Raw genomic sequence first — 25,132 nt, 5'->3', positions numbered from 1 at the left:
TCACAAATGAACCGAAGATACTTGTTCATATAGAATCTATTCAATACAAGATTTTGCTTTTGAATATATTTTAATTCAAAATCGAGTGCATTTCACAAAACTTTATCAGAAGCATCTTAAACTTTTATATCTGAACCCATATATGATTATAATACTTATTCATATTTTTTCCCTTAGTTTTGGAAGATTTTAGAAATATTTTTAGAGGAGGAAGAAGGGGAGAAGGAAGATAAGAGGGGAATAGCAATAGAAGAGACAAAGAGGAAGTTGAAAAAGGAAGCAGTCAAGGAAGAGGAAAACTGTTAGGGGTCTAAAAATTTTGATTCAAACTAGATCACACTATTTTAACAAAAAAAATACTAAAGAATAAATTCTATCTTGATTTTTTATATCATTTAACATAATGAGTGAGTATTTCTATCCAAATAGGAAAAATGATGCCCCTAGGCGACAACGATTATAAGAGATATCATCCGATAAAAAGCCAATAATAATTTTTTTTTGATAAATTACCTTATCTATAGTTAATATCTTGCACTTATTTAATAGTAAAAATAATGTTAATACTATTTACAAGCTTTACTACCATGTCAAAGTGTTAGATATATTTTATGTAGCACTAGTGGACAAAGATATTTTATTTTCTAGCCCTAGAGCTCTTTTTTATTTACACAAAGATATGTCTATATATACATGTGGAATGAATCTGCTAAAAAATTGGTAACAAACCTGCAACCATTTGATGTGAATTAGATATAATATTTTAACCTCCTGTTTATTTCTACTTTGTGACTACAGATGATAACATCAACATGCTCAACTTTCCTTGTTATGTTCCAAACCATTTCAATCTATAATTGAGAATGGCAACAACTAACCACCTCATTCTGATAAAGAAGCTTTCCAGACTCCTGTAGTTTCCAAGTACCCAATGTAGATGATAAATTGTTTAAAATGCATTCAAAAATGGCAATGCATTTTCCTTGCTTTTGGAGCAGAAAAGAAAGCAGTGGTGAACAGAAAATTCTAAAGCATGCACACTCTTCCATCAGAAATATACAGACAAATAGTAGTAAAATCAAGTGCTTTGCCTTTCCTTGAAACCTAGGATGAGAGCATATTAATATGTACCCCATAACCACTAAACTGAGGACAAAGTGATTCCTCCTGTTAAGGTCAGTAACACAGCACCACTTTTATAGAACAAGTTATACGAATAAGAATACATTCTCATGAAGTAAAACATTTGCTCACATACATTTATAAAGAGAAGAGGCTGATCAAACATATGAGAAGCACCTCAGATGCAAGAGGGAGGTCCATTTGACCACCCCTGAATGCCGAAGAATCAGCAGGCAAGGGACATTTCAATTGAAAGATTGTTTGAGATTGTTGTTGCTTTGCATTCATTGAGCTGAAAGCCTGCAACGCCTGTAGCCTAGCACTACCACGAATTCTTTGGCTGATGTCCCAATAACTGCCTGCAACCTCTGTGGTGTTCCCCCTTGCAGCCACTGTCTTACTAAGCTGTGCAGAGACATCGTGGGCCTCACCATTTCGCCACGACATGTGATTTCCACCTGTAAACACGAGAGTTGAAGACAAGGAAACTATCTGGGCATAGTAATTACAAGAGATGTCTGTCAATATAGGTGCATTTAACAAAAGGAAAATGAGTACGATAAGGTAGAGATATGGATTACCTATCAAAAATAAAAACAAAAAGATGATTCATATGTGCATCAAAGAGATTTGAAGAGTGTGTGTGTGTACATCTTCATATAATTCCCTCAAATCAACTCAGTTTTAATTGGATATAACTCACCCAGATGATTCATAATCAAAGAGTATTTGGTCCACAAGTTCAGCCTTACCAACTGATAGAGTTTAAGACTCATTTTCCATTTCATCCATTATCTGCAAACTCATTACTTCTTCATCCATATGTCTTTGACAGAGACTGAGCATTTCACCAATCAAGGATTAGTGACAATAACCAAGTAGCTTCACCTGAACTGAAGCAAATAGAAAGAGCTCGCCCACTATGTTTGAGACATGAATGTCAAAAAAAGTTCGGAATTGGAAAATGTTCTGAGGACGAATTAGCTTGAATTGCCAGTTTGTATATAGGAATATCATAAAATAGAACATCGGTTACCAACAAATCATAAAGGAACAAATCTAAGTGGAAAACAAGTAAAGCCCAGTGACACCTAATTATGGGCTATAAATGGGCTGGTTACTCAAAATTCACCTAGAAAATGAACCGATACCATCACTCAAATGCAAGCATGCTGCTTGTTTGCAGTCAAAAGTTACCAGGACTGGGATCTTCAAGGAGGAAATGAAACAAGGTGCTTTCTTTCTGCACACAATTTGTTTACATAAACATACTGAAATATGTGACTTAGCATCTCAAGATTACAAGAATCTTTGGTTAGACATAACTGTAAATTGATAGGTCATGTTTCCATAAGAAGCACAAGATCTAGAACACAAATATGAAAAGGAAGAATCAGGGGAAAAGATGATGGCACTAGAATGCAAGAGCAATATCTAAAACCACAGGCTGGGTGATATCCTTAACTATGTATGCTGACAGCAACATAGAGCAGCAAGTATGGAGATAGAATGTCAGTATCTATCGAAAATTTTCAACAGCTGATCTTAAAAGAAGCAGAGAAGGTTTGCAACAGCTCAGAATCATATAAAGTCATGCCTTCCGACTTTAGACATTCGGTAAAAGAACCCATCCTTGTAAATAAATGCAATGAGATATCATTGCAGCAGTCCATCTATGAATAGATTTTTATTGAACGGTCTAATATATCAGTGTCACTCTTGTACTGACACATTAAATATTGTTTTTTTTTTCTTCACTGTGCAGCAAGGGATATCATAGCATACATACCATACTTGTTGAAACATACCGGATCAACAATATTCCAATATGGATACTAGTAGTGGTGTTTAGAACCTTGCATAAAGAAATGCAAAGAAACCAAAAGGAAACAAATAATAGCCAGCAATTCTAGCTTCCCCTGTAACAACCATGAAGTGTAAGTACATAAACAAAATAATACATTTTTTCAATTTTGAGCTCAAATTTTGGAACTTTAAATAATTGATTTTTTTCAATAACCTAACCATAAAAATACTGGATGTTTCTGCCAGCAAATATTTACCATGCAAATTGGCTCCAAGAACAAACTGCAGCTAAAAGGAAAACTTCTAAATATTTCAGTTTATTGTACTATTATCTTTATCCTATTCAGAATATTTTTTAATGTCTGCAGTTGCTTGACAATTTGTTGAAGATAGCAGAAAATGGACATAACTATATAAGTCAACTAGATTTACTTCATTCTCTTTTTGTGCTGCATCAAAGGGATTATTTATTGTCTATTGCAAATGGCTCTCTGCAAATGCATTTTCTTCGAAGCACGCTGTCCAAATTTCTATGATTGCTACAAGCAAGCACAAATTAGTAGAATAATATCTCATGATTTCATGAATGTCACTTTTGTGCAATACGCAAAGTAGTATTTATTTATTTTTGAGAGAAACTCACCTCGGCTTCACTGACAAGATTAAGCTTCACGACGAGGTACTTTTGAATGTATGAAACTGGCACATTGCCATCTCTATGATCAAACAAAAAGGAAAGAACAATAGAAAATTAATAAACTAGATGATTAAAGACCCCACAAAATTTGATTTAAGGATCAACAGACATGAGACAACATTGGAGAAATAATAGAATTAGAAATGAGTTTAGTCAAAACACAATTGACTTAATGTGACTCATATGTTCTCTAGACTTCATGGCGCCCAATATAGTATCATACTCAAAATATGGTACAAATATTTTGCACTTCAGTGGAAGAGAATTTTCAACTGTACCAAGCCATCTCATTGAAGTAACCACAGTAAGCCTGAGCCAAAGTGTCTATCCTCTTGGGGTTCTTACCAACTCAGCACTTTAGTACACTGATGAACTTATTTTTTCAGTCTGCTTTACGATCTTCAAGGTAATTCTCTGTGGAAATATATTAACCACGTGTAACTTCATGGAGATATATTAACTGCATGTAGTGCTTCTTTCTTGAGGTAATATGGATTACTTGCTGTCTGTTCATTGATACGTTTCTATTAATTTTGACAAGTTATTCAGGTTGTTTCATAGTATCAGCAAACCAAACAAATAAGAAGTTAAGGTTATAAGTTTACTTGTTATTTAGTCAAAAAAGACCATCAGACAACCAAGCAGAACTGACTTAGCCACTTGCACATATAACCAACTAGTATCTGTAGATACAGATAAAACTGTTGCCCATTTCATGGATTGATTATGTAAATCATGCATGCCACCAGTAAATTGTAATTATATGCACCATTAATTAATCAGTAAATTGATTGTTTATTTTCTCACTCTGTTCTTTCTTACAACTTCAATATTCACAAAAAAGACTGGGCAAATATTTACATTAGTAAAGAAACTACAGCTACATTCCAACACAATTTTAAAAATGTTCAAAAGGAATTTTAAAAAAGCATGTTTGCATGATAATAAAGCATGACTACTTTATCCTTAAATAACTAGTTGATATCTGGGGCAATGAGGAATCTCCTGTCCTGAAACCATTTCACATGAGATAAGTACAAGCACAACTATATATCAAAAGCATGTGTCAGGCAGATAATGACAATTGCCAAGAGTCAAGCAACATAACTGGTCAAAAGAAGCAACTAAGGAAAACCACAATGGAGTTATCCTCCTATCACTTTGAGCATTTGCAGCATCAGGCAACATTTGAATGGAGTTCGCAAGTTTCCTCCTTTTCTGGCCGACTCCCTTTATCCTTCTGGCCTTTGCTGTCATTGGAGGCATTTTAACATTGTCAAAGTTCTCATCTTTTACTTCGGACTTATGAATATGTTCCTCAACCCTGGTTTTGTTAATATTTACTTCACTATCAGAAACATTTTTTTCCTCTGCCTTAATAACAGATTTGTGTGGGCTGGACCTAAAAGACTTTGTTCTATTTGCGGCTTCAACCAAACAATTTAGGGGTTTCCAAAGCTCTGCCTTATCCACAAGGAGTTTTCCACCATTCTCTATATTTTTATTAGCAAGGTTGTTGGATATCTCGGCACCCGAAGAAGCCTGAAAATGTTTTTCGAATTATAAGTGAACATAATTCTTGAAAGGAAAAGAATCTAAACAAAAGACCACTTGTGGCTTGGTTAGCCAGAAAAAGAAGAATATAATATCATGTCTTTAACCTGTTTTCTGCTTGGGATCAGCCTGCTTGGATTCCCATTTGTGCTTGACTTTTTGGCTGACTTATCAACAATATCATTCTCATTTTTATTGAATTCACCAGTAGCAGGATTCCGTCCATGAATTGTGGCAGCCCTACTGCCAACTACTTTTTTTCGCCTTCCTGTCAGACCAGTTTGTGTAGCAATTCGAGGACTGTTCACCACCAATGAAGAAAGAGATATTTCTTTTCTTTTAACAGGCAGTTCAATGGAAGGAACTGTATCAGGAGCTCCAGCCTTCTTTTTCTTGAGAGGAAATATCTTTGCTCTCAAATCTTGCAGATTGTGATCAGCTCTGCATATGATTTAGTTATGAGACAAGCACTAACAGACAAATATCACAGTATAACCTTAAGAGTAGTGAACTCAAAAACAGATTCTCCATGTGCTAATTTTTCACAAGAATCTGGCATATCCTAAGTCTGCTGAGCGAACCACTAGATATTACTTTGTTACAAAAGCTTGACATTATCCAAAAGTATTTTTTCAATTCAGTAAATTATCAGAGAAGGAAAGGGCTACCTTCTCTCGAAGACAACAAGTTCAACCAAAAAAACAGAAAACTATGCCAGGTCTGAGAATAGAAAATGGAGCTAAAGTAGATCAATATAAATGTCTGTTGCATGTGGATGTATACACATACAAAAACAAAATTACAATACCAAAGATAATAGCAGAAGAAAGCTGATAAAATTACAATATGTTATAAAAAAATTTTAAAAATCATTGCCTCTCGAGGAAAAGGATACATAACAGGTAAGGCACATATTAGAAGCTACAAACAACCAGAATTTTGCAAATTACAATAGGAAGTACTCCAGATACTGTCAAGAATGCTATGCTGCACCCGTTCTAAACCTTATTTTTAGCTAAACACAGGTGGGCCCTGGACTGATGACACAACATTTTTATCAATCAGGCTAGCTTTTAGCAAGTCATGGGACACCACTATTACATAACACAAATATTTATTGGTTTAGTTTGGAAAGCAATAATAATGAGATGAATGACTGTTTTGGTTTGAAGTCATTGCCTATAATAGCTAAATTGGATACACAGATCATTTAATATAGTGCTCAGTTGGTTAGTCTCACCATATAGCATGACACCAAGCTTTTCAACATAAATATAAACTGGATCTACTTTAAAGCTTAAACTATCATAAACCCATTGTAAGACTCTGCTCTCTTAGTCTCCAAACAAAAACAAGCAGATCCTAAAGGTCAAACAGGTTCTCATATACTATGCCCTTTGTGATCAATCCAACCTTCTTTAACATGTTCAACAATCTTTCCTACTGTTACGATGCATCTATCTAACATTCAGATTTTTGTGAGGTTCCCTTTGTTTCCCTGAGTCCTTCATGCCTTCGATTAATGAAACAATAGCCTAGGTTTTAAGCTATACTCTATGTGGCACTTCCCTGTTGAAAACAACAACGATGGAAAAATGGGTCCCCTGCATACAACTCCTCACTGGAACTAATTTGTGCAAGTTGTGTGTGCTAGTCTGGCATATGGAAATACTGATAATAATCAGCATTGGTTTAACTTGGAAACTCATATGCAATGGCATTGTGATGGGATATTTGCAGTGAAGGTAAGAAAATGTATGATTCCATACTATCACTACCCACTGACCACCTTAATGCATGATACCTCAGAGCCTCCAAAGTCCAAACATGCAGTGATTACATGAGATACTAGAACAAATCTCCAAGAGTTCCATGACATCACCTCTCACCAGCTTATATAGACAAAACTTATTATTCACTTTCCGTTTTTATGAAGAAGAAGATCATCTTTAAGGCTTCCTGCAACATGCCGTCTAGCAAGCATTCAACCTTTTTATCCTGATTGCATAAATGCACACACTCTAAACCAAAAGAACATAATAGCACTGTTCAATTCTAAAGCCCATTTATTCAAAACCTAAACAAAAACTGCATTATAGTAATTTTCCCATCATTGGAACAGCTATCAACCCTGTTATACAACTTAATGCAATATTGTTGAGTGCTTCTAGATCTTCCATTGGCACTTCTTATTACTCATTTGAATCTTCCAATATCTATCTATCTAGAAAAAAAACGGTAAAGTAGTATCATTCTAAAAAACTGAAGCTATATTAGACCTGGAAACAAAAAAATGTACACAATATTATATACATTTCACAGCTCAAGAAGCAAATTTGCGAAGCTTCTGAGATCAAATAAAAGTGATAAAACATAGCAAAGTCAAAATGGGAAACCATGATCAAAAATTAAAAAAATGGGCTTTACTTTTCTGAGGAAAACAAGTTTACCTGAGCTTTTCTACAGGTACACAACCCAGAGGAATATTGCATACAGGGCAGCAATCTGCCTCTTCTTCATTAAGTTTCTCATATATACACTTCCTGCAAACTGCTTACAAGTACAAATATCAAAATGGTTACACGTAACTTGGAAGACCTTATAAACAATCTTCTAACAGTGAAAAATCATATATTCTTCCAATATATGTGACTAACAATAACCAGATGACATTGGAAAGTGTGGGAGAAGAATATAATAAAGCAACTTGAGGTTGAGTAAAAAAGAAAGAGATAAATTCTTTAGGCAGATCTCACAAAAGGATATAGAGATAAATGGCCACTGATAGATACATAAACATAATGCAAGCATTTACCAAGAAAATTCAACAAATACTTACATATTAGGTAACTACAGGCAATACAAAGTTTGTAAAAAGAAAATGATTCTGAGTATTATGTGATTACAAGAATATGAACAACAAATACCGACGATGAGCATCAGGTATAAAAATTTAGTCACAGACCAGCCATAAATCATGAACTCCCCAGGATTTAGCTTAGGATATCAAGAGATTTAGTCCAAAATATCATACACAGTTGACCAATTAACAGAAAGGAACAAGCAAGCAACACAAGAGAAACCTGTGAGTGATATCTATGATCGAAAAAGGACTCCGTCTCAGCTCTATAAGTCAGCACCTTACACAAAATCAAATACAATCTCAACTTCTGTTGCATATAGGGAACCATGTATGATACTTCTAGAGAAATACCCAAACAAACAGAACCAAAGACAAATTCAGTTTAAATAGATTCACTTCATTGCATGCATAGACGTCCCTTGGCTCAAAAAATAGAACTTTGATCAGAGAAGGTTACTGGTGAATGCTAAAGGGAACAAAAAGAAGGCAAAGGCAATACCATAAACTGCATATGAAAACCAGTAATTTTATTCTCCTGCCTATCATGGAAGCAGAGTGGAAAGTAAGAGAAAACAGACGCCGAAACAGGCAACCAATGCATGCGATCCCGAAGCCTCGTGACGAAGGGAAAGGAACTGGAAGCCTTAGAACTTATCATACATCCGACCTTTTTCAGATGATTGCTGGATTCCAATATCAAAAACCATTTTGAGTACGGCAAATCTTTACCACGAGAACATGATGTATAGACCCCGAACCAAGATCGCAGGAACCCAACACCAGGAGGCATCAAAGCACAAACACCAAAGAAACCCACCGACCGCAACCTCGAAACATCCGAGAGATGAGGAGGCTTAAAGAGGAGTAAGCGAAGGAGAGGAGGATGGGGGATGACTCACACGTATGGAGGCACTCGGAGATGGTGGTGGCGTCCCGGAGGAGCTTGTGGCAGATGGGGCATGTCATTCGCGCTACCAGACGCTCCCGCTTCACCCTAACTACCTGCGCCGGCCCGGCCGTCGGCGCCTCCGCCTCCTCCGTCTCCGAGGTCCCCATCTCCGCCTTCGCCGCCAGCCGAGGGCTCCTCGTCACGCAGCCACGCTCCTCCCCTGCATGCGTGCTTGCTGCGGTCGAGGATGTCGTCGAGGATCGTTCCTACAGCTCAAGGACCAGCATTATGGACGAATCACGTGTGGGAGCGCGGAGCGGCGGGGATCCGACGAGAAAAACAAACCAAGATCGGATTTTGAAGGAAGATAAGGACCCAAGAGGGGCTAAGGAGCAACCTCGAGGGTAGATTTGGGGGGTGAGCGCGAGGGGCTTGGAGGAACGGAGAGGGATCGAACGAGGACGAGGAAGAACGAGGAGAGAAGCCAAGAAGGGGGGAGAATGGGATAGTATATATAAAAGAGTAATAAGGGGAGGTTTCCTATTTTTGTTCCCCGTTCAGGCGCCCTTTTCCAACCCGTCTACCTTACACAGAGCGGCAAGCGTATGGTCTTCAGTGGATCCCACTGGAAGTGTCAATATACGAGCGGGTACACGAGCTATGTAGGGTTAGAATGGGGTGAACAAGCCTGGTTCTTGGTGAAAACAACGTGTATTGGAGGATTGCCCTTTGTTGGCTTCGTTGCGTCTGAGACGGCGGACGGGGGCTAACATGCGCCGTGGGGTGCAGTTTTGGTTTGGGTGAACCGGGTTCGGTTGAACCCATCAAGATACAACTAAACCAAATTGATCCACATTTATTCGGCTTTACGAATTTAAAATCACCGGACCGGAGGAAAACATCAAATTAAAATTGATCCAAAATAACCGTCGATCTGATTTCTTATTTATTTCTCATGATAATTTTTAATTAGGTTTGGTCCATTTTATTTGATTTTTTTTCAGAACACAAGTTAATTCGGGTTTGGTTCGATCATGCGGAGTTTTATCCTCGTAAAATTGAGCTAAACAATGTTCACTTTTTGTTTTGATTACTTGAGTCATGTTGCATGGTCAACACTACAAATTCGAAAACTTTACGGGGAGATATGAGTTGAATTAGTTTTTGTGATGTATATGCTTGATAATTTGAGATAATGATTGCTATGCGGATAACCAATGTTTATTCACTAACGTAAAACTCCAGTACACAACGTTTGCATGCATGGTAGACATGTCAACAAATGAATATATGGGAAGAAAACCCACGTATTCCCTTGATATATTAATATATATACACTTTCTTGCTTATCCATAAGTAAAATTATCAGTATATGTATTTGTATATTTTTGATCCGTCATCATGAATTACGAAGATAATCTGACATGAAAGCCTTCCAAATCTTATCAAATTATTTGATGATTAAATCAATTAGTGAATTGTTTGATCTAATTTATATGTTGAGATAAATATACAGGATTAACTACGATAGCAGTAAGGCATAAAGTAGATGATGGGCTAGAGTCGAAGATTCGGACGATATACGGGAAGTGTGTCGAGAGCTCGTCGAGAGTTCATTAGGAGTTCGTTGGAGGCTCGTCGGAAGATTGCCGAGAATTCGTTAGGAGTTCGTTGGAGGCTCGTCGGAAGATTGCCAAGAGCTCATCGGAAGATCGCCGAGAGGTCGTCAGAAGATCGCTGAGAGGTCATTGGAAGATCATCGAGGGCTCGTCGAAAGATTGTCGATAGTTCGTTAGGAGTTCGCTGGAAGCTCGTCGGAAGTTTCACCGAGAAGTTCGTCGAAGATTCGTCGAAAGAAAAATCAACGCATCGGATTAATTACTTGCCTTAATCATAGTTAGAATATAAATTGAGTTAGGATTAGGAGGTAATCCCACTAACTTAATTAGGGGCCAATTGGGCTCTTAACATGGCTCAATTGGGCCGGATTGAACAGCCCATTCAGCACCTTAAATTACGGTCGACGATAGCACCACCTGGGTGACCTAGTCTCCCAAGTGGTATGGCCGGTAGTACCACCGGCAGTTAATGCTACCAGCGGTGGTACCGCCCCTGTCAGGTGGTGGTACCACTAGATCTCGGTCTCCGAGCTCTATCAAGTGGTACCGCCAAAACTGGGAAGTGGTACCGTCGAGTGTCACGTGTTAGGCGATGGTACCGTCAGTACCCCGAAATCCGGGGATATGACATTTTTTTACTCCAATTTTGAAGTCATTAGGGCCTATAAATACCCCATCCTTTTTTGTATAAAAGAACACTAAAGTATTAGCATAATCTCGAGTCTTCGAAGTGTTAAAGTATTGTAAAAGTGCTAGAGTACTCCTTCTCCCTTTCTAAGTGTTACATCATTCAAGAGTGGTGTGAGAATTATAAGGGTTATTTCCTAAACTCGTGAAAAGGAGAAAGCGCTGTAAAAGGTGGTTGGTCTTTGCCTATTGAAGGAATGTCATTAGTGGATGCCAGTGACCTTCATGGAGGAGGAATCCGAAAGTGGATGTAGGTCACAACGACCGAACCACTCTAAATTTTAGTTTGCATTTCCTCTTGAGCAATTTACCTTTCTTGCAAGCTACTTTATCTTCTTACTGCTTTCTCTACGCTCTTATATGCTTTCAAATTAAAATCTTTAGAAATGATTTTCATCGGAATCGGGTTTAATCGAAACAAAGACTTTTAAAACGGGTAATTTTTTCGCTGCACTAATTCACCCTCCACCCCCCCCCCCTCTTAGTGCCGCTCTTGATCCTAACAATTGGTATTAGAGCGAGGTCACTCTCATTTGGTTTGAAACCCAAGAGGGATAACATTTGCAGGAAACCAAGAGGGTCACTCAATTACATGTCCGCCCATGTTCAATGGAACGAATTACACGTATTGGAAGACTAGAATGAGGATTTTTCTGATTTCTATAGATTTTGAGCTAAGGAATATTGTCGAAAATGGTTTTCAAAAGTCTTCTATTCCAATGAATGATTGGAATGAGTTGGAGAAGAAGACATTTGCTTTAAACGTCGAGGCTATGAATGCCTTATTTTGTGTTTTAGATAAAAATTAGTTCAATCGAGTGTCTATTTGTGAAACGACTTTTGATATATGACACATACTCGAAGTGACTCACAAAGGCACTAGTAGAGTAAAGGAGTCGAAAATTAATCTTTTAGTCCATACTGATGAGTTGTTTCGAATGAAACCGATTGAGACCATTGGAGACATGTACACCCGATTTATAGATGTTGTCAATGGTCTAAAAGGACTTGGTAAATTTTTTTCGGATTTTGAACTTATTAATAAAATCTTAAGATCACTTCTAAAGAGTTGGGATCCTAAAGTAACAGTCATTCAAGAGGCCAAGGATTTAAGTAACTTTCCTCTCGAAGAACTAATCGGGTCATTAATGACCTATGAGATGACTTGCAATGCTCATGAAGAGCTTAAGAACAACCTTATAAAGAATAGAAAGGATATGACACTAAGAACTCAAGAAGACCACTTGAAAGAAAATTCAAGTGATAAGGACTATGATGATGACTTGGCACTCTTGATAAGAAATTTTAAAAATTTATAAAAAGGAATAAATTTAGAAATGATACTAAAAATAAATTTGAACCTAAGAAAGAACAAGTAATATGCTACGAATGCAAGAAGCCGGGACATTTCAAAAGCGAATGTCTCCAAGCAAAGAAGAAGAAGATTCTTAAAGCAACGTGGGACGACTCAAGTGTATCCGAAGAAGAAGAGCAAACTAACACCGAGCAAGTTGCTCACTATGTGCTAATGGGTATTGGAGATGAGGTAAGTAGTTCATTAGATGCAAGTTTATCTTTTGATGAATTACTATACGCTTTTCATGATTTATTTGATGAATGTAAACTAGTTAGTAAAAAGTATAAATTATTAAAAAAGAAACATGCTTCTCTTGTTAGTAATTTTGATAGACTAAAAATTGAGCATGATGATAGTTTAGCTCCTTGCATAAAATACGATCAATTAGAAACGCTTAGAAAGGGAAACTTACTACTCAAAGAAACCTTAGAAAAATTTGAGGTTGGTAGCAAGTTCTCGAACATGATCCTTGCCAATAAGGGTCTCGTTCATAAAAGAAGAGATGGAATCGGCTTTGTGAGTAACACTCATAAAAATCCAACTATCTTCGTTAAAGGCCTTACCTTACATGTTTCACCCCAAAACAAATGTAACTTTTGTTACAAATTTAGATATGTTATATACAAATATCCATTTAAGAAATATAATCTATATAAATTGATTTTGGTTCCTAAAGGAACCTCAAATGACTTAATACAACATGATAAGTTGTGTAGATCGATTTTTTAGGCACCCAAGGTCAAATGGCTACCTAAAAATCATCATTTTTTTAAGAAATGATTACCATCACAAGCTAGGAGCAAGGGATGGTACCTTGATAGTGGATGCTCAAGGCACATGACCGAAGATCCATCTTAATTCTCTAAGCTTACTAGTCTAGACGAAGGATATATCATATTCAGAGACACCAATAAGAGTAAAATCATTGGCAAATGAACCATAGGTAACAAATCCTACTTCTTTATTGAAGATGTATTGTTGGTTGATGGCTTAAAACATAACCTTTTGAGCATTAGTCAAATGTGTAATAAAGGATACATCATTAGATTTGAATACAATGCTTGCATGATTGAAAAACCATACGAAAACACATCTATGATTGCCCTAAAACAAAATAATGTATACACTATCGACATTGATGATCTTTATAAGGAAATATATTTTTCGGTTCTGAATGATGATGCCTGGCTGGTATAAGAGATTAGGTCATGTTAACATGAAACTAATATTTCAAATCTCATATAAAGAACTTGTAAGATTAATTTATCATATTAAATTCGTTAAAAACAATGTGTGTGATGCATTTCAACTAGGAAAACTAATAAAAGGTAGTTTCAAACAAAGGAATCAAATTAGCACCTCTAGACCATTGCAATTGATCCATATGGACTTGTTCGAACCAATTACTATATCAAGCCTAGGAGGCAGCAAATACACCTTTGTCATCATGGATGATTATAGTAGATACACTTTTGACTCTGGCTACAAAGCTCCTGACGCCATGCTTCCTCCCCTATTACTTCAATCTAGAATTAGGCTTGAGAAGCATCCTTGAAACTGAAAATGGTGGTGTAAATGGTGAGGATATCTTAGCCCTGTCAATTACTACAGAAGGAAACTCATGCGTGCATATCATGGGCTTGACTTCCACGTTCTTTCTTTGACTTACCCCGTCGGGTCCTGCGTCAGTTCGGATTCCTTCAGGACGTGCCAGACTTGACCGCTCATTACTCGTACGAACTTACTTTTTGGCATACAAAAGTGATTGCTTTAGACATTTTTCTAAGTTTTGTAAACTTGTTCAAAATGAAAAGGGTTTTATGATTTCATCAATTCGAAGTGATCACGATGATGAATTTTAAAATCATGATTTCTAAGAATTTTATGAATCTAATGGATACAACCACAATTTCACTACTCCAAGAAATCCTTAATAAAATGGAGTAGTAGAAAGAAAAAATAGAAACTTATAAGAAGTGGCTAGAACCATGTTAAACGAACATAGCCTTCCCAAATATTTTTGGGTCGAAGCCATAAATACGGTATGCTATATCATAAATAGGGTTCTAGTAAGACCATTACTCTCCAAAACTCTTTATGAGTTGTGGAATAACAAAAAGCCCAATGTTTCATATTTTAAAGTTTTCGGGTGCAAATGTTTTATCTTGAATGAAAAAGATGCCTTATGAAAGTTTGATGCAAAGTCCAATGAAGAGATTTTTCTTAGTTATTCTTATATTTCTAAGGCCTTTCATATCTTTAACAAAAGAACTTTGGTTATAGAAGAATCTATTCATGTTGTTTTTAATGAAGTTTCCGGAGTTAAGAAAAATGATTTTGATGATGATCTTAATTTTGATGCTTTGAATTTAAATGAAACTCTTTCTCCATCTAGCAACTTGGATGCTGAACCATCCTTACCCAAGAAATAGAAGTATGTAGATGCTCATCCTAAGAAGTTAATCATATAAGGGTTCAAACTCATATTCTCTTAAGAATTTTTGTGTCAACACTATTTTTCTCTCCTAAATTGAACATAAATGCATTGATGAGGCCTTAAAAGATGATTCATGGGTTATCACAATGTAAGAAGAGTTGAATCAATTTGAGAGAAATGAGGTACGAAAGCTTGTTCCAAGGCCAAATGACCATTTAGTCATTGGTACTAAATGAGTCTTTAGAAACAAGCAAGATGAATTTGGTATCATAGTTAGAAACAATGCTAGATTAGTGGTCAAGGGTTTTAACCAAGAAGACGGTATCGATTATGAAGAAACCTTCGCTCCTATGGCACGATTAAAAGCCATAAAGATGCTCCTTGACTATGCTAGTAGTAATAAATTTAAGTTATTTCAAATGGATGTTAAAAGTGCTTTTCTTAATGACTTTATTTCCGAAGAAGTTTACGTTAAACAACCTCCTGAATTTGAGAATGATAATCCCCCTAATCATATGTTTCAATTGACTAAAGCTCTCTATGGATTGAAACAAGCCCCAAAGTTTTGGTACGAGAGATTTAGCTTATTTCTTATCCAAAATAATTTCTCTAAAGGCAAGGTCGATACCACATTATTTATTAAAAATTTTAAAAATATATTTTTTTATTTAAATTTATGTTGATGATATTATTTTCGGTTCTACGAATGAATCTTTATGTGAATCGTTTGCAAAAAGTATGAGTCTAGAGTTTGAAATGAGTTTGATGGGGGAACTAACCTTCTTTTTAGGTTTACAAATCAAACAACTTAATGATGTGTTAGGACTCTAGCTAGGAGAGTCCTAATTAAAAGGGACATTCATATGAAACATAACTAAGCCAACTCCTATTAAAGAGGTGAAGAGGTCAGCTAGGGTTAGGATGTTGTTTCTTAGAGAAAAATTAGGAGTTGTAAAGGAATATGAGTCTTGAGTAGGAGTCATATTAGGAGTTAGTTAGAAGTAGGAGTCTTGAGTAAGAGTTCTATTAGAAGTTAGGGTTTATAAGCCCTATAAATAGCTATGTATTTTTTCTCTTTTCATAAGCAAGAGATAAATCTTTTATGTAGCCTTTGAGCAGCAACTTGGAGGGAGGAACCCCTATAGAGTTCCAAGGAGGCCGATCCCCTAAAGAGATCAACCCCAAGTTTAGAATCTGTAAGGGTTCTAACACCTGGTATCAGAGCAACGTTATTGGCATCTCGCTACCCTTCTACAATCATCCATCAGCCCTTCATAGCCGCCTAAATCAATTCCCACAATTGCTTTGATACCAGTTACATGTTATTTTTAATATGAGATATCCAAGAGCCTTTTCCGCGCTAGGATGACTGAGGGGACACCGGTTCAGAATCATGTCCTAAAGATGATTGAGTGGATAGAGAAATTCACAAGTCTAGGAATGGTCCTAGAGGATAACTTATGTATGGACATTGTGCTTCAGTCCATACCAGATTCCTTTTCACAATTCATAATGAATTTTAATATGAACAAGCTTGAGGTGACTCTCCCAGAGCTCCTCAATATGTTGAGGGAGGCAGAGAGTACTATTAAGAAAGAGAAACCAGTTCTCTACACTGGTGAGACCAGAAAGAAAAGGAAAGCAGAAAGGTCCCTTAAGAAGGGAAAGGGCAAGGGCAAACAAAGTAAAGCAAAGGTTGCACTCCTAATATGACATGTCACACATATACATATTTAATATATATCTACATCGCATGCAAATATATATACATATCTAGTATGTGTATAAACAATCACATCAGATGATCATGGACCACAACCTAATATGATTAGGCCCGAGCCAGTAGGCCTAATCACTCACATCAAGATCTATGTGTGCAACGGTGCATCTCCATGCCCTGTGATCGTCCATCTCGTCCTCGTCGGTTCCGTCGACATCTTGATGCATCTTCATGCATCACGATCGTCCGTCTCGTGGGTCCCGCTATCGCATCCACGCTTCCGCTGCGCCTCCTCATGTGATTACAACTTAATCATAGGCACGCAGGCCCGACAATAAACGAGAAATATAATGGAGGTTCGCAGACCTCAATAATAATAATCACAAGTACACACATCACACGGTCCATGATCATCCGTCCACACATCATACATCACATGTATAAATAATCATCATCATGTAGGACTACTAGATAATAATAAAAATAATAATCAACTAAACATTTTAATTAATTAATATTTTCCTGAAATCAGGGACATGTAGGGAATTTCTCAATTCCTAAGGGTATTTTCGTAATTTGGACAAAAAAGACAGAAACTGGAATTTCTCAAATTCCGAGAGGCAAAACTATCTTTTGCCCAGAAAACCCTAATACCCTTTCCCCTTTTCGCTGCTGTCGCCCGCTGGCGGCGATGCCGCTGCGGGTGGGTGCCCCCTTCGGGCGCCGCTGCCTCCGCAGACGGTGTTGTACCGCCGGGCGGCCGCCCCTGTGGGGGGGTTTCGCCCGCGGGAGCAGCGGCGGCAGGCGCCGCTGCCCTGCGGCGCCTCTGCCCGTGGGTTGCCAGCCCCGCCAGCAGCAAGCCTGCTGCAAGCAGACCGCCGGCCGGCTACTGCAGGCACAGCGCTTGCGCATGCGCCGGCGCTGTGCTGCCTGGCTGCGGCTGCCGCTGCAGGTGGCTGCAGGCATGCAGATCGAGGGCAGCAACTGTTGCTGCCCTTCCTCGCTTTTGCGTCAACGATTTTGACGTCAATATTCTTCCTAAACACAACACACGCAGTTCAAAACCAATCATTCGCACGAACAACCTGGCTCTGATACCACTGTTGGGAAATCATGGGGGGCGACATCATATGCGTAGCGGAAGAACAAGAAAACAAAAATCCCTGATTCCCAAAAAGATGTTCGTCGTCGTGCGAAGATTGGTGCGCAAAGATCCGCAAAACATAAAACTACGTATAGAGATTGTGTTACCTAGGGAGATCGTATATCCCTGTTTCCTTGCAGATCCTTAGGAGAGGGTGAAGGAGGTTAAGCGTCCTCCTCTCTAGCGGTGATCCACACAGCAGGGTTGCGACGACGCTCCTCAAAACTCCATGCCTACTCTGAGGTGGAGAGGGAGAGGAGAATAGGAAAGGCAAGCAAAGACTCTAGCCTATGAGGCTGTGAATCCCTCTTATTTATAGAGATCCCGTGTCAAACCCTAATGGGTCCTTCCCTAGTGGGTATTGGATCTGCATCCAATAAGACAAGGGTTTCGTCGGACATCTCATATCCGAACCTCTACTCATCGCAATACTTACCATATGTGTGTGACCCTCTAGGCCCAATATCGAGCTGGCCGTGAGTGATACCTGTTAGAACTCCTTCTAACTCAGTGAATTATTATCTCTGTAATAATTCACTCGACTCATCGACTACGGACGTACTAGGCCACTACGCCGTAGTCCCTAGACGATATAGGGAAATCCAATCTATTGGACCTGTCTGTCCTCAGTTACCATGTACCTATAGTCCCTCATCCATCTAATATCCCAGAGACCGTATATCGAGCATGGTGCTGTCAGACCCATACGGTTTCTACTCAAGTCTCGCTCTAATCGGATTCTCCCGGAGAACTCTTTCTCTCTCAACCCGAATGACCCTGGCCAGGGATTTGTCTGAGCAAGAACACATGGGATATTCCTCTCATGACGCCGAGAGTGGATGATCCTCTATCGACACTCAATAGCCCTCGTAAGGTCGACTACCACTCCCAATGACTAGCTGTACTAGATCTGGGACAGCCAAACCTATAAGTCTGGTATCAAAGAGTGGAGCACTCATACAGGACATCCTTGGTGTATCAAGTCTAAGGACCAGATACACCACTAGGACTACGGAATCGTTGTCTGACAATAAGGCATCATCAACCATCCAGCATTCCGTAAGCGGATCAATCAGTGAACTCATTCTCCAATGAGCACCTGTACTGTATCCCTAGTGTCCTTACACGAGCAGCTATGAGACCAGCTGCATCCATCATATGGACGGGTATACAGCACACCAGTCTATCCGGTTATCACGATGTCCCTCTCGAGTAACCTATGACCGGGATTATTTAGGATATGTGTTTAAAGGTGAATCGATCTCATTATCGTGATCTCATCACGATCCGATTCCCATTGCACAAATCCAAGGACATCACAATATATATATGCATTTATGTAATAGTTATAAAGTGATATATGCCAAAATATAATAAGCAAAAAGATTCTGTAACAAGTCACACGTGCCATCACTCACGTGATTGGCTTGCTGGGCACCTATGACTAGCAAGTTGGAGGCCTTTTCAAACAACAACTGATCACTATTCTCATCGACACAGGCAGTACTAATAACTTCCTAAATAGTAAGGTTTCCATCCGGATGACCTTACCTATCGAGAATTACAGCAGGTTTGACATTAAGGTCGCCGATGGATGGATTTTGAAGTATGATCGTAGGCGCCCGTGAGTGAAACTGTTGCTGTAGGACCAAGAAATAATTGCATATTTCTTCCTCCTCCTTCTTGATGATCATGAGGTCATGCTCAGAATTAAATGGTTAATGATATTATGTGATGTTTCTTGGAATTTTATACAACTAATTATGAAATTTTACAATAAGGAGAAACATGTGATACTGCACGGGAAATGTGGGGGCAACATAACGACGATTTACACACAACAAATAGAGAAGGTTTTGTATAAAACATATAGCGGCTTTTTGGTACAACTTGAGCAGCAAACTAAGGGAGAGCCAATAGAATTTGAAGATCCAAACCTACTTCCTTTGCTTGCTAAATTTTCAGATATATTTACGAACGGTATAACCTACTTCTTACCCATCGGTATAATCATTATATAACGATTTTTCCAAGCAAATCTCTAGCAAATACTCGGCCATATCAGTATCTACATCTCTAGAAGGATGAAATAGAAAGTATTGTAAAAGAAATGCTTGAAATAGGAGTTATTCAGCCAAGTTACAGCCTCTACTCTTCACCAGTACTACTTGTACGCAAGAATGACGGAATATGACGAATATGCGTTGATTATCGAGCTCTCAATGGCATAACCATCAAGGATAAATATCCTATTCTAGTAGTAGATGAATTTCTAAATGAAAATAAGCATAAATCTTCACAAAGCTAGACCTTCGATCCGGGTATCATCAAATACGAGTATGCGAAGAAGATATACTGAAAACCGCCTTTCGAACACACAACGACCACTATGAATTTTTGCTTTCTTCAACAAAAGGTGAAATATCTTGGGCATATCATATCAGAGGAAGGTGTGACGGTGGACCCCTCCAAAATAGAATCAATGCAGAACTGGCCAACCCCGAGGAACATAAAATTACTACGTGGCTTTCTCGGTTTAACAGGCTACAACCGTAAGTTCATGAAAAACTATGGAAAGATCAGTGCACCACTCACTTCTCTACTGAAAAATGATACCTTCCAATGGTTGGACAAAGCCTCCACTGCCTTCGATAAACTTAAGGCAACCATGACGACGATGCTAGTGCTAGCGCTACCAGATTTTAGCTAACCCTTCATCATTGAGGCTGATGCATCTAGAGTCAGAATTGGAGACGTTCTCATGCAAGATGGTCGACCACTCACATACATTAGCAAGGTATTATCTCCCTCTCATTAAACCATGTCAACATATGATAAAGAGATGCTCGCTATTGTGCACGCAGCAACGAAGTGTAGATCATACTTGATCGGGTGATGCTTTCAAATCAAGATTGACCATAAAAGCCTAAAATATTTCTTAGAGTAGAAGATATCTTCCCCCGAGCAACAAAAATGGGTAACAAAACTTCTTGGATATGATTATGAAATAACATATAAAAAGGGGAAAGAGAATGTTATTGCAAATGTACTTTCACGGCTACCCAAGCAAGCTGAATTTTTGGTCATTTTACTTTCGACTAGTGACTTCCTTAAGGATATTAAGAGAGAATGGCAGGAAGATCCAGAGACCAGTAAGATCATAAAAAAAATGGAGGAAGCACCAAGTTCCGTGGCTCATTACAATTGGGACTCAAAAGAATTACACTATAAGGGACGCATTGTGCTTGTGACAAATTCTACTTGCATCTTCATGAGCAGATTTTGGACAAAGTTATTCTATATGCAAGGTACTAAATTAAAAATGAGTACGACATATCATCCACAAACCGACGATCAGACGAAAGTTATAAATAGGTGCTTGGAGATAGCCCAAAGCCACCCACCAAATATGACTACCCAAGGAAAACTTCAAACCCAGCCAAATGCTATTATTGATCGACGGATCGTGACTCGACGACAATGACCCACTACTAAAGTGCTAATACAGTGGGCGAACCTACTAACATAAGATATCACTTGGGAGAACTATGATGACTTGAAGATCAAATTCTCATAATTCATGAATCGTCAGCCTCGAGGACAAGGCTGATTTGAAGAGAGCAGGTCTATTAAGACTCTAGCTAGGAGAGTCCTAATTGAAAGGGACATTTATGTAAAACCTACATAAGCCAACCCCTATTAAAGAGGTGAAGAGGCTGGCTAGGGTTAAGAGGTTGTTTCTTAGAGAAGAATTAGGAGTTGTAAAGGAATATGAGTATTGAGTAGGAGTCATATTAGGAGTTGGTAAGAAGTAGGAGTCTTGAGTAGGAGTCCTATTAGGAGTTAGGGTTTAGAAGCACTATAAATAGTCATGCATTTCTCCTCTTTTCATAAGCAAGAGATGAATATTTTCTGCAGCCTTTGAGCAATAACTTGGAGGGAGGAACCCCTATAGAGTTCCAAGGAGGTCGATCCCTTAAAGAGATTAACCCTAAGTTTAGAATATGCAAGGGTTCTAACATGATGGTATTTTTCTTAGTCAAACAAAGTATATATTAGACTTATTAAAACTATTTAAGATGGATAGTTCAAAGACTATCAATACTCCTATGAGTACCTCCACTAAATTAACATTGACAAAAGTGGAGAAAGCTTTGATCAAAAAATTTATAGGGGCATGATAGGTAGTTTACTATACCTCACTGCAACTAGACCAGACATGGTAAAAAAGCTTATAGGGGCATGATAGGTTTCAATCTAATCCTAAGATATCTCATCTTAAAGTAGTTAAAAGAATTTTTAGATATCTTAAAGGAACTACTAATATAGGATTATGGTATCCAAAATCTGAAAACTTTGAATTGATTGCTTATGTTGATATGGATTTTGCTGGATGTAAATTAGATAGAAAAAGCACATCCGAAACATGTAAATTCTTAGGTCATATACTTGTCTCTTGGTCTTTCAAGAAACAAAACTCGGTTGTACTATCTACAACCAAAGTTGAATATATAATTACGAGTGCATGTTGTGTACAAGTTGTGTGGATGAAAAATACTTTAGAGAAATATAAGATTCACTTTAAGAACATTCACATAAAATGTGATAACACAAGTGCAATATATTTAACAAAAAATCTCATTCAATACTCTAGAACTAAACATATTGACATTAGGCATCATTTTATACGAGATCATGTTAATAATCATAATGTAATTTTAGAATTCATTGATACAAAACATCAATTGGCCGATATCTTTACAAACCTTTAAATGAAGAACATTTTGATTTCATTAGAAGGGAGTTAGGAATGTTAATTTGTCCAAATGCATAAATTTGATCCTTTCTGAACTTTCTTGATTCTTTAAAACTCTCATAAAATTATTTCATAATTAAGGCTTTCATGAAATCCAAAATATGAATCTACTAAGTATCAAATTTTTAATGAGAAATGGATTTAATTTATAAAGGTTTATTCATGAAAATTTTCTTTTATCTTTTATATGATGCTTCTTTCATATGAATTCTCCCTTACTTTTCTCGTGAAAGAAGAATTTTTATGAATTTTTAAGTACGAGATGATCACTTGGATGATTTAATTTCACATGAATATTTTGATCATTTTTCATGAATCCCTTCTTTTTATCAAAATTGAAGCATGATTTAATAAAACTTATTTACTGTTTTTGACTTGGTTCAAATCCTTTCACAAATTTGGTTCTTAATGGATTCCCTTCTTACTTTCCTTCCTCTTCTTCATGCAAAGTTTTGAGGACAAAGGGGGAGAAGTTGATGAAATCTCTCGTTAATATTGATAACTTTTGATATTGAGAACTTTTGAATATTATCATGCAATGATGCAATATCTATTAGATAAATTAGTATGAAACTTGCTTAAATTTTAACTACACTTGGTGAAACATTCTCCTTTTTATTGATGACAAAGGGGGAGAAATGATACCAAAATGTGACAAATTGATGACAAATGAATGCAATGTATCTTATCGTAAATACTTATCATAAATACTTGAAATGTTTAATGAATGCTTGGTAAATGTCTTTCATTTTGATAAGATATCATGAGTTCAACTTGTTATCTTACGATGAATTGCTATCTTTATCGTCTTATTGTATTTCATATTTGAAATTCATATCATACTTGAAAATGATAATTGTTTAACATTCTCAAAATACATGGCATCGTATATTGAGAATGTTAAATCATGATAGGAAATATGATGTGCATAAGTTTAAATGAACCTAAGTTATCGGTTTAATACTTGAATTCAAATGCATTGAATTAAAGAATGTATTTTCTCAAGTTTGATATATAGATAGGGAGGGTTAAGGTTAACTCCTTCACCAATTAGTTATCATTGTCAAAAAGGGAGAGATTATTGAATCTCGGATTTTGATGATGAAATCAATTAGTGAATTATTTGACCTAATCTATGTGTTATGTGTTGAGATAAGTGTGCAGGATTAACTACGATAGCAGTAAGGCATAAAGCAGATGATGGGCCGGAGACGAAGATTCGGACAATGTACTGGAAGTGTGTCAAGAGCTCGCCAAGAGTTTGTCCGGAGTTCGCCGGAGGCTCATTGGAAGATCGTCGATAGTTCGTTGGGAGTTTGCCGGAAGCTCGCTGGAAGTTTCGCTAAAAGAAAAATCTGACATACCGGACTAATTGCTTGCCTTAATCATAGTTAGAATATAAATTGAGTTAAAATTGGGAGGTAATCCCACTAACTTAATTAGGGGCCAATTGGGCTCTTAACAGGATTGAATTGGGCTAGATTGAACAGCCCATTCAACACTTAAAATCATGGCCGACAATGACACTACTTAGGTGACCCAATCTCCCAAGTGGTCTGGGCTATGGTACTACCCAAATTGGGCGATGGTACTGTCGACAATTAATGCTACCAGTGGTGGTACTGCCCCTGTCAGGCGGTGGTATCGCCAGAGCTCAGTCTCCGAGCTCTGTTAGGCGATCGTACCACCCAGTGTCAGGTGTTAGGTGGTGGTATCGCCAGTACCCTGAAATCCGGGGATATGACAATTTTTTTGCTCCAATTTTGAAGTCATTGAGGCCTATAAATCACCACCCTTTTCTGCATAAAAGGACACAAAAATATTGACATAATCTTGAGTCTTTGAAGTGTTAAAGTGTTGTAAAAGTGCTAGAGTACTCATCTCTTTCTAAGTATTGAGATCATTCAAGAGAGGTGTGAGACTTGTAAGAGTTATCTCCTAAACCCGTGAAAAGGAGAAAACGCTGTAAAAGGTGATTGGTCTTTGCCTATTGAAGGAAGACCATTAATGGATGTCGATGACCTCGACAAAGAAGGAATATGAAAGTGGATGTAGGTCACAACGATTGAACCACTATAAATTTTGGTTTGCATTTCGTCTTGAGCAATTTACCTTTCTCGCAAGCTACTTTACCTTCTTATTGCTTGCTCTATTCTCCCGTACGTTTTCAAATTAAAATCTTTATGAAACGATTTTCGTGGAATCAGGTTTAATCAAAAATAAAGATTTTTGAAATGGATAATTTTTCGGCTGCACTAATTCACCCATCTCTTAGTATCGCTCTTGATCCTAATAGCATAAATCATGAAAAAGAGATTTGTGGAAAGCCTTAACTAAGTTGGACCATTATATTTCTTCTTGTAAAAGAAATATTTTTCATAATATCTTTTTTATGTTTAAGTTAGCTAAATTAAGTTTTGA

The 25,132-nt window shown here is 37.5% G+C and overlaps 1 protein-coding gene across 4 annotated transcripts; it reads right to left on the bottom strand.

Moving 5' to 3' along the window:
* Window positions 1-1,170: 1,170 nt before the first annotated feature.
* LOC135635286 (E3 ubiquitin protein ligase DRIP2-like) lies at window positions 1,171-9,414 on the bottom strand. 4 transcript variants are annotated; one of them, XM_065146261.1, is made up of 7 exons: window positions 8,942-9,414; window positions 7,630-7,729; window positions 5,287-5,620; window positions 4,734-5,167; window positions 4,585-4,635; window positions 3,572-3,644; window positions 1,171-1,580 (listed from the first exon to the last, which is right to left on the bottom strand). In XM_065146261.1, exons 1-7 carry the CDS (start codon window positions 9,096-9,098, stop codon window positions 1,407-1,409), a joined length of 1,323 nt encoding a protein of 440 aa, XP_065002333.1. In that variant the 5' UTR covers window positions 9,099-9,414; the 3' UTR covers window positions 1,171-1,406. The 4 variants fall into 4 exon arrangements, with proteins under 4 accessions (XP_065002333.1, XP_065002334.1, XP_065002335.1 ...); XM_065146263.1 differs by lacking the exon at window positions 1,171-1,580 and adding an exon at window positions 1,587-3,467; XM_065146262.1 differs by lacking the exon at window positions 4,585-4,635.
* Between the last annotated feature and the right edge of the window lie 15,718 nt (window positions 9,415-25,132).

The sequence above is a fragment of the Musa acuminata genome, chromosome BXJ3-4 (assembly GCF_036884655.1).
Source record: "Musa acuminata AAA Group cultivar baxijiao chromosome BXJ3-4, Cavendish_Baxijiao_AAA, whole genome shotgun sequence".
NCBI lineage: Eukaryota > Viridiplantae > Streptophyta > Magnoliopsida > Zingiberales > Musaceae > Musa > Musa acuminata.
This window is presented reverse-complemented; position numbering and strand designations above follow the sequence as displayed.

Coding starts and splice junctions, on each gene's coding strand:
- LOC135635286 (XM_065146261.1), bottom strand. CDS start 9,098: ATGGGGACCTCGGAGACGGAGGAGGCGGAGGCGCCGACGGCCGGGCCG. Junction 5,168..5,286: donor TGATCCCAAGCAGAAAACAG/GTTAAAGACATG, acceptor AAACATTTTCAG/GCTTCTTCGGGTGCCGAGAT. Junction 3,645..4,584: donor ACTAGTTATTTAAGGATAAA/GTAGTCATGCTT, acceptor GTTTGATCATAG/AGATGGCAATGTGCCAGTTT.